The 10,403-nt window shown below is 41.1% G+C and overlaps 1 protein-coding gene across 4 annotated transcripts; it reads right to left on the bottom strand.

Moving 5' to 3' along the window:
- Window positions 1-1,994: 1,994 nt before the first annotated feature.
- SMIM23 (small integral membrane protein 23) lies at window positions 1,995-7,322 on the bottom strand. Of its 4 annotated transcripts, none has more exons than XM_009450122.5 (4): window positions 7,106-7,322; window positions 2,850-2,901; window positions 2,582-2,649; window positions 1,995-2,336 (listed from the first exon to the last, which is right to left on the bottom strand). In XM_009450122.5, exons 1-4 carry the CDS (start codon window positions 7,208-7,210, stop codon window positions 2,043-2,045), a joined length of 519 nt encoding a protein of 172 aa, XP_009448397.3. In that variant the 5' UTR covers window positions 7,211-7,322; the 3' UTR covers window positions 1,995-2,042. The 4 variants fall into 4 exon arrangements, with proteins under 4 accessions (XP_009448397.3, XP_016809682.2, XP_016809684.2 ...); XM_016954193.4 differs by having other exon boundaries at window positions 2,582-2,673; window positions 7,091-7,295; XM_016954195.4 differs by having other exon boundaries at window positions 7,091-7,295.
- Between the last annotated feature and the right edge of the window lie 3,081 nt (window positions 7,323-10,403).

The following is a 10,403-nucleotide window of genomic DNA, read 5'->3' as shown; positions in this document are numbered from 1 at the left end:
TGGTTCTAATAATTGGTACATGTATAATAGCTCCATCAGAATAGAAAACAAAAAAGTCATAGAAAGGGGAAAATAAATAACCCAAAACAATGAGGCTGATAAAATTCCAGTAACAAACAACTATAAGTTTCCTGGAGGTAATAGGAAAAAGGGGAAGTCCTAGATAAAAAATGATCATTGTTTAATCAAAATAAAGTAATCAAAAGAGAAGGGTTTTCTTTTGGGACTATTTTTAAAAATTAATTCACTCATAATTTCATCATAATGATACTGTTATTTTTGCTTATATACATATATTCCAGTCCTTGTCTGCATGCAAAATAGAAATTTGTTTTTTAAAAATATTTGAATAAGCAAAACATTCACATAGTTTGAAAACAAGAAAGTATGAAAAATATATGCTGAAAAGTTTCCTCCCATCCTTGTTACACATCTCCCAGTTTCAAATCCCCTCACTCCCAGGCAGGCTTGTATCCTTCTAGAGTTTTTATGCATATTTAATAACGTCATTATCATCATCAATATCAACAACAAAATATATATTTTTATCTTCTGCTCCCTTTTTGCACCTTAATTTTTTTTTTTTTTATGAGACGGAGTCTCACTCTGTCACCTAGGCTGGAATGCAGTGGCACAATCTCAGCTCACTGCAGCCCCTGCCTCCTGGGTTCAAGCAATTCTCCTGCCTCAGCCTCCCTAGTAACTGGGATTACAGGTGCATGCCACCATGCTGGGCTAATTTTTTGTATTTTTGGTAGAGACGGGGTTTCACCATGTTGGCCAGGCTGGTCTCGAACTCCTGACCTCAAGTGATTCGCCTGTCTTGGACTCCCAAAGTGCTGGGATTACAGGTGTGAGCCACTGTGCCTGGCCTATACCTTAATTTTTTTCACTTAACTACATATCTTTCAGGCTTTCCCATTTTAGCAGAAGGAAAGTATCAGTCCATGTGGGCAGTTATAACAACAAAATACCTTAGACTGCATAATTTGTAAATACAGACATTTATTACTCACAGTTCTGGAGGCTTGGAAGTCCAAGATCAAGGCACCAGCAGATTCAGTGTCTGGTGAGCACTTATTCCTCATAAAAGGGAACTTCTAGCTGTGTCCTCACATGGTGGAAGGGGCAAACAGGCTCCTCAAGCCTCTATTATTAATATAATGGCACTAATCTCACTAATGAGGGGAGAATCCTTGTGACCTAATCACCTCCGAAAGGCTCCAGCTCTTAACACTGTCACATTGAGTATTAGGTTCCAATAGATGCATTTTGGGGGTCACCCATATTCACACCATAGTAGAAAGCTTCCTCATTCTCTTTTATAGCTACATGATTGTTCATTGTCTGGCTGTACCATAACTTATACAACCAGAGCCCTCCTGGTATCATTTGGGTTGCTTCCATTTTTTTGCTACTGCAAATAAAGCTGGGGTGAATAATCTTATACACATGTAATTTCATGTGTGGGCAAATGCAGCTGTGGGATAAATTCCTTGAAGCAGATTGTTGGGTCAAAGAGAAAATGCATTTGTAAATTTGATAGCTATCACCAAATAGAGATTTTAGGAACGTATACTTCCACCAGCAGAGTCAGAGGGTTGAATGCCGCATAATATCCACACACTTAGCCAGAGCTAGTATCCTCTTACCACACTCCAGGGAGGAAGGAAAAGGCATGTGAGAAAGGAAGAGCTATTTATCCGATACCTGCTCTGTGCCAGACGCACCCTGTATACACACCCTACATACATTGTCTTCCTATAAGGCAAAGTGTGTTTCCCCGATTTTTATATGTGAGGAAACTGAGTCTCAGGTTAAGGAAATTTACACAACGTCTCAAGAAAGTAGAAGAGTCCTGAACCTATGGCTGGCTCTGAAGCCCGTGTTTGTTCCAGGGGGCCACGTCATGGTGCCAGGGAGAATATCTCAGCCGGGCTCTGGTGTTCCGCCAACGCTGTTTCTGTCAGCATTCATGAATGTGAACAGCGGACTTCATTTCCCAACTACTTTATTTTCTTGCCTGACTGGAACTTCAAGAGTCAGAGCTCTGCCCTGCTTAGAGAAATCTCTGGCAACCCCTCCCCACCTTTGTGCTCTCTTCCCAGGCCCCAGGCCCACCCCCACAAGTGACTTTTATATGTGGAGCAGTGCTCCTCCTGGTGCGGCTCTCCCAGAAGAGCATCCAGCCACAGTTCCAGGTCCCACGCTAGCTGCTCCAGCTGCTGCACCTCTTCCTCTAACTTCTCCAAGAAGACATGCAACTTCTCCTTCAGCCAGTTCCTGATGGTCTTTATCGGTTCTTCTGAGGGCTCGTCGGTCTGATATTCAAGCCCCTGGAAGGCAGACACAGAAGTGGCATCCTGTGCTTTCTCAGATAGGACCCTCCTCCCCATCCCCACTGGTTTCAAAAAGATCCCTGGGCCTTTGCACATGCTACTCATTGTGCTCGTAGTACCTGTTCCCACCTTCTGCACTTGACAAGCGACTACTTATCTTTCGTAACCCATGTTGCCAATGACTCCTCCTCTGGAAAGCCTTCCCAGATTGCCTCACCTCAGTACCTTGCTGGACATATTACCTGGGGGACTGCAAGATTCTGGTAGTAGTTACATTCTCTGATCCTTTCTGACACCTCCCAACTGCTTCCTGAAACAGGCACAAACATCACCTCTGAAGAGCAAATGAGCACTAATTGAAATAAACATGGTTAGTTATCCCAGTATGATGAAGGGTCAGTGGGAGAAGGTGGGTTATGGAGGTCCCCTTAACATACAACCATCTTTGGAACACTCCACCAAGCTTCATGTGGATTTGGTTCCTTCTTTCTCAGATTCCAGAATGCTCACCCCATATCTCTGTGCTCAAGTACAGCACCAAGATCAGCAATGCCAACAGCGTCTAGGGTGCAAGAAGAGGAAGAGGAGGAAGAACATGAGGATGAATTCTCTCCAGGTCCCCCTGCTTCCATCACAAAGGGCCAGACATGGGAATGCTTATAAGACAGTTTTTTGAGTTTAGCTTTTGTTCTAGTTATCTAAGTCACACTTACTTACTACAAAACTCCCAAACTTTGAAGAAATAGATAACACTGCAACTTACTGATGTTCAATTTGCATTTTCTCTCATGTAAACATTTTTCATTTTAATTGATCTTGAAAAGGAATCAACTTCATTGTGGTATAATTTACATATAATAAAACGCACACATTTAAACTGTATAGTCTGATGAGTCTGATGAGTATTGATGAATGTCTATACCTGTAGACTATCACCCCAATCAAGATGTAGAGCATTTCCGTCATCTTAGAAAGTTTCCTTTTGCAGTCAATTCCATCCTCACTCCTGCCCTGCCTGGAGAGAACCATTAATCTGTTTTCTGTCACTGTGAGTAGTTTTGCCTGTTCCATAACCTTGTATAAGTGGAATTACACAGTGTGTGTGCTTTTGCATTTAGTTTCTTTTGCTTAAGACAATGTTTTCGAAATGCCTCTATTTTTTTGTGCTCAATTTTATTGATGAGTATATTGTGTATTTTATTGATGAGTATTTATTTTATATGAACATAGAATATTGCACAGTCTCTTTACCTGTTGATAGACTTTTGGGTTGTTTCCAGTTTGGGGCTATTATGAATAAAAGTGCTATGAACACTCATATACAATTCCTTATGTGAACATATGTTCACATTTCTCTTGGGTTAATATTCAGAAATGCAAATGCTGGGTTATATGGTAAATGTATGTTTAATTTTATAAGAAACCACCAATGACTTTTCTTTACCCACTGAGCAACTATATGTGTCCCCATTTTTGTGGTAAATTGCATTAATTGTGTTTTAAATATTGAGCCAAATGAGCTTCTTCAGTAAACTCTAGTTGTTCATGATGCATTAGCTAGCCTTTTTATATATCATGTGATTTGATAAGCTACTATTTTGTTGAGATTTCTTACATCTATATTCAGAAGAGATTGGTTTAAAATTTTTTCTAGGCCAGGCGCGGTGGCGCATGCCTGTAATCCTAACACTTTGGGAGGCCGTGGTGATCACCTGAGGTCAAGAGTTCGAAACCAGCCTGGCCAACATGGCGAAACCCCATCTCTACTAAAAATGCAAAAATTAGCTGGCCATGGTGGCCGGCGCCTGTAATTCCAGCTACTCGGGAGGCTGAGGCAGGAGCATCGCTTGAGCCTGGGAGGCGGAGGTTGCAGTGAGCCAAGATTGCGCCACTGCACTCCAGTCTGGGTGACAGAGCAAGAATCTGTCTCAAAAAAAATTTTTTTTTTCTACACGTTTGTCAAGTTTTGGTATCAAGATTTTGTTGCCCCCTTAAAATGAGTTGGTAAGAACTCCCTCCTCCTCTATTTTATGAAATAATTTGTGTAAGATTGGTATTATTTTCATCTCAAAGGATTGATAAAATTTATTGGTGAAAACTTTTGGGCCTGTAGTTATTAAGACTATTTCTTCTTGAGTCAATTTTGTAAGTTGTACTGCCAAGGAAGATTTGTCCATTTCGCCTAAGTTAAATGTATTGGCATCAAATTGTTCCTAATATTACCTTAATATTCTTTTAATGCCTGTAAGAGTCATGATAATAATCCTCTTTCATTCTTTTTAAAAAATATATATAAAGAAAAGAGGTCAAGAGAGGAAACAAGAGACCTCTTTCATTCTTGATATTGGTAACTTGTGTTTTCTTTCTATGTATGTTTTTTGTTGAGTCTATTTAGAAGTTTTCCAATTCTTAATTTAATTTTACCAATTAAAAATGGTTATTAATTTTATTGTTTGCTTTACATTTCATTAATTTCTGATTTTGTCTTTATTATTTATTTCTTTATACTATTGAGTTTAATTCTTCTTTTTCTGCTAATGTGGAAATTTTGACCATGGCTTTTAAAGTTTTCTTGTTTTTCAAATATGTGTGTGTGTGTGTGTGCATATTGACTGACATTGAATTTTCCCCAAACTCACTAGATGTTGGCTGAGTCAGATCTAGTTTGCCTTAAAGAAAGAATAAATTTCTTACACACCCAAGTATGTGAAGTAACATTTAGACCCAGTACTAAACAAGGAAGATGAAAGATTTGTCTAACTTGCCTCTTCCCCAGATAATTTTCTTTATAATACTAGCAACTACATTACTATTAACTTAAAAAAAAAACATGTTACATAGCAACAACTGGTTGAGTTTCACAGACACAATGATAAGAGAAAGAAAGGTATACATGGTATGATTCCATTTACATGAAATTCAAGAACATAGAAAACTCAGCTATGATGACACAAATCAGAATCACTGCTATGAAGGGTGGGATGCCAGGTGGGCGGAGCCCCAAAAGAGCCTCCCTCAGTGCTAGAAATGTTCCATAGTTTGATCTGTGTGTACACCCAATGCAAAATCATCACACTGTACATGTAATATTAGGGTCCTTTTTCTTTTCTTAACAATATTCTTTAGGAATCTTTTCATGGAAGACACACACTAATTGTCACAATCTTTAAAATGGCTGATGAGTTTTCGTGGCCTGGAAGCTCTTCTATGTGTCTAACCAGTCCTCTATCAATGTATTTTACAGGTTGATTTCTTCCCCGGCATTCTTGCTGCTGGTTTCTATACTGTGCTGCATGGAGGCAAAGGGAGGAACATGGACTAGGATTGAGTTTGAGTCCTTTTCCTTGTGTCGTCTTGGGGCCTGAGCCAAATAATTTCTCTGAGCCTCAGTTTCTTCATCTGTAAAATGGATTTTGAAATACACTGCAAAGTCTTTCAAAAAAGAAGAAGTGGCTCACACCTGTAATCCCAGCACTTTGGGAGGCGGAGGTGGGTGGATCATGAGGTCAGGAGTTCGAGACCAGCCTGGCCAATATGGCGAAACCCTGTCTCTACTAAAAATACAAAAATTAACTGGGTGTGGTGGCGGGCGCCTGTAGTCCCAGCTGCTCGGGAGGCTGAGGCAGTAGAATCACTTGAACCCAGGAGGTGGAGGTTGCAGTGAGCCAAGATCGCACTGTTGTACTCCAGCCTGGTGACAGAGCGAGGCTCCATCTCAGAAAAAAAAAAAAAAAAAAAAGAAACAATGGGATTCTGGTAGAATCAAGGTGGGAAATGCTGTGGTAAACAAAGCTATGCAGACTTCTTTGTTGCAGGACTTCTCAGAGCCTTCCTTACCTGAATGAGCAGCGTCAGTCTTCAGGAGGGGATGAGGGTATGCAGCCTTCCCCAAGCCACAGAATTCTGTAAAGAATGTTTCTAAAAGGAGCATTCCTGGGGTATGGTGTCTATGGAACACTTTTTAGGAAAAGCCGCAGCATGATGGGTGCCCATGAAGGCCCCTGTTATATGCTACAAGGTCCAGCATATAGAAGGCGCTCGGTGCATGTATAGTAAATTAATGAGTGAACAAGTCTTTTGAAAACAGAGACAGCAGAGCTCATTCATTCATTGCTCTGCTTAAAACCCGTCAACAGCTTCTTCTTATCCTCAGAATAAACCCTTGCTCAGGGTTCTCATAGCAGATGAACCTGGTTTCAGGGAGTTCTAAAATCAGATGGATGTGTTTTCAAATCCTGATATGTCCCAGTTGTACGGCCCTTTTGCCTTTCTGGGCCTCAGATTACCCTCTGTGAATGAGGTTGATAGCATCTAAGAGATGGGGTGTGGATGCACCAGGCTGTGTGTAGCAAGCATTAATGTTTTCCATTTTGACGAAATCCCACATGAGTTTTGAATTTCAGCCCTGAGAATGAATCCTCCAGGAGCGCTCCAATTCAGGAGTATTATCAGTTCATTCGTTCATTCAGCATCTACTTGGCACCAAGCACCATGCTAGGCACTAGGGATTCAGCAGGGAACTAAACAAAAAGCCCAGTCCTCCTGGAACATACCTTCTGCTGGCAGTGCTGAGAATTTAATAAGACAGTGTCAGTGATGGCCCCGGCAAGAAGTGCCTAGGCCCCTAAGCTGTGCTCCATCAGAGTGGGATCCAGGGACGGTTGGGTCCAAGATTCATTCCGGGCTTCGAGGGACTTCTAGTCTGTCTGGAGTGGCAAAAGGAGCCCAGATGGGAGGAAAGCAGCATGTACCTGGCCTGGCCTCACCTGCTTCTCGTCATCACGGTGGCTGCCCCTTCTCCGTTCAAGCAGCTGGGCTGCCACCTGCTCTGCGGCCCCCTGCCTTCTGCTGTCCACTTGCTGGGTTGCCATGGCCTCAGATCTGGCTGCCTGCGTGGACCACACTCAACAGACAGAAGGGCACCCTTCCCCTCCCCCACCTGTGGTCTCCAGGCATCCTGCAAACACTGAGTTCTGATGTCACAGAAGGTAGGGACAGCAAGGTTCCCACCTTTCCACCACCCTGATTTTTAGTCCCTTCCCTCATTTTTATTTTTCACATGAGTGTAGAAAACAAAGATCAGGAAGAAATGCATCAAAAGATTATGTTTCAGGATGATGATTTTTCTGATTATTTTCTTCTATATTTGCAAGTTTTTAATAAAAATGCTAATTCTAAAATATAAAAACAATAGTTTGGGTGCAGTGGCTCACACCTGTAATCCCTAGCACTTTGGGAGGCTGAGGCTGGAGGATTGCTTGAGTCCAGAAGTTTGAGACTAGCCTGGGCAACATGGTGAGACCATGTCTCTATTTTTAAAAAATTACAAAAAAAAAAAAAAAAAACAATAAAAGCTATTTTTAATTGAAAAATGTATGGACCTAATTGTGGATTCACATGCAGTTGTAAGAAACAATACAGAGAGATCCTGTGTACCCTCTGTGAATTTTCCCCCCAGTGGTACAGTAATATCCTGCCTCACTGCAGTAGGAGATCACAGCCTGGATGTGGACATTGATACACTCTACCAATCTTACGCTTTCCCCAGTGTTACTTGTTCTCATTTGTGTGTGTGTGTGTGTGTGTGTTTAATTCTAAACAATTTTGTGCAGGTTTGCTTACTTAGGACAATAGTCAAGACACAGAAGAGTTTCAAAACTACAAGGGGCTTTGTGCTGCTTCGTGATGGCTGCTGCCTCCCGACCCCACCCACACTGTCCTTAACTCCTGGAAATCACTCATCTGCTCTCTCTCTCTAAAATTTGTTTATTCCAAATGCTACATAAATGGAATGAAACAGTATTTAACCTTTGGGGATTGGCTTTAAAAAAAAACATAGTATAATTCCCTGGAAATTCATCCAATTTGTTGCATGTATCAGTAGTTCATTCTTTTTGACTGCTGAGTAGTATTTTGTGATATGTGTATGCTATACTGAAGGACACGTTCCAAACCTGTTCAAAACCCAGCTGCCTCCAGTTTTTGACTCTTGCGAGTAAAGGTGATATGAACATGCTTGTACATGTTTTTGGGTAAACGTAAGTTTCATTTGTCTGGGATAAATGCCTGAGAGTGCAGTTGCTGGGCCATAGCATCATGGCATGATAGTTTTATAAGAAATTGTCAAACTGTTTTCCAGAATGGCTGTGCCATTGTACATTCTCATTAACAGTGTATGAGTGATTTGGTTTCTCCTCATCCCCACCAATATCTGTTTACACTATTTGTTCTTTTTTTTTTGAGACAGAGTCTCGCTCTGTCGCCCAAGCTGGAGTGCAGTGGCACGATCTCGGCTCACTGCAAGCTCTGCCTCCCGGGTTCACGCCATTCTCCGGCCTCTGCCTCCCGAGTAGCTGGGACTACAGGCACCCGCCACCACACCCGGCTAATTTTTTGTATTTTTAGTAGAGATGGGATTTCACCGTGTTAGCCAGGATGGTCTTGATCTCCTGACCTTGTGATCCGCTTGCCTCGGCCTCCCAAAGTGCTGGGATTACGGGCGTGAGCCACTGCACCCGGCTGTTTTCACTATTTTTTAATTTAACCGTTTTGACAGGTGTTTAGTAACATCTCATTGTGGTTTTAATGTGTATTTCCCCGATAGCTAATGATGTTTAACATCTTTTCGTTTTTTTAAAATTTTATTAAGCAATTTTTTATTTTTTTGCTGGAGACAGTGTCTTGCTATGTTTCCCAGGCTGGTCTTGAACTTCTGGGCTCAAGCAATCCTCCCACCTCGGGCTCCCAAAGTGCCGCGATTACCGGTGTGAGCCACCATGCCCTGCCCGAACGTCTTTTCATATTAGCTTATTTGCCATCTGCACCCCTTCCTCTGTGGAACATTTGTTCCTGTCTTTTGCCCATTTACTAGTTGGATTGGTTTTGCTACAGTTGAGTTTTGAGACAGTTCTTTGCTCATTTTAGATACTAGTCCTTCTTAGGTTATACGGTTGGCAAATTATTTTCTCCCAGTCTGTGGCTTATCTTTTGAACTTCATCACATGGACTTTTGCAGATAAAATGTTTTACGTTTTGATCCAGTCTATCACTTTTTCTTTTATGAATTGTGCTCTTTCATGGCAAGTCTAAGAACTCTTCACCTAGCCCTAGGTTCCGAAGATTTTCCCCTATTTTTGTTTTTTTGGTTGTATAGCTTTACGCTTCACATTTCAGCCCATGATTCATTTGGAATCAATTTTTGTATAAAGTGTGAAGTTTAAGGTTAATTTTTTTGCTTATGGATGTCCAACTGGACATTTGTTCTGTATTCTGTTTCATTGATCTATGTATCCGTCCCTGCATCAATACCACACTGTCTTGACTGCTGTAGCTTTACGGTGAGCCTTAATAGCAAGTAGAGTGATTTTTCCCACTTTGTTTTTCTTTGTCAAGATTGTTTCAGCTCTCATAGGGCTTATGCCTTTCCATATAAACTTCATAACAAAATACTTTGCCAGCTGGGATTGTGATAGGAATTGCATCACACCTATGAATCACTTTGGGGAGAATTATCATATTTACTATGTGGTGTCTTCTATCCCATGGACACAGTATGCTTCTTCATTTATTTAGGTCTTCCGTTTCATTTGTTTTTTAACCAGCACTTTGTAATTTTTGGCATATAGCTTTTGTACATGTTTTGTTAGGTATATACCTAAATATTTCATATTCTTTGGTCTTTCCTTATACTTTAAAAGCCCCCATGTGCCAAACAAATTTCATGTGTTAAGAAATCATCAATGTTCCACATTTTGTGAATTAACTTTACCAAAGTTCCACATACAGAGCTTCTGACTGGCACCCAGATAACTTACACACGGAGGCCGGCTATACGCTAGGCATTTCACTAGATTACTACAGCTTCTCTAGGCTATAATTCTGTGGGTAGTGGGGAATTAAATCTGTCTTACTAAACATTGCATTTCTGATGCCCCTTACGCAGCCCGTTACATAGTAAATGTTCAGTAAAAATACCTGTTGAAAGGATGAATAATGAACGGTCTCAAACTGCAGGCTCTGAGAGGCCAGGAACTCTGTCTGCTGAATACATTTTTGTGTTCATAG

Source organism: Pan troglodytes, chromosome 4, assembly GCF_028858775.2.
Source record: "Pan troglodytes isolate AG18354 chromosome 4, NHGRI_mPanTro3-v2.0_pri, whole genome shotgun sequence".
Lineage (NCBI taxonomy): Eukaryota > Metazoa > Chordata > Mammalia > Primates > Hominidae > Pan > Pan troglodytes.
Note: the sequence above shows the minus strand (reverse complement) of the source record. Positions and strands in the feature narration are given on the sequence as shown.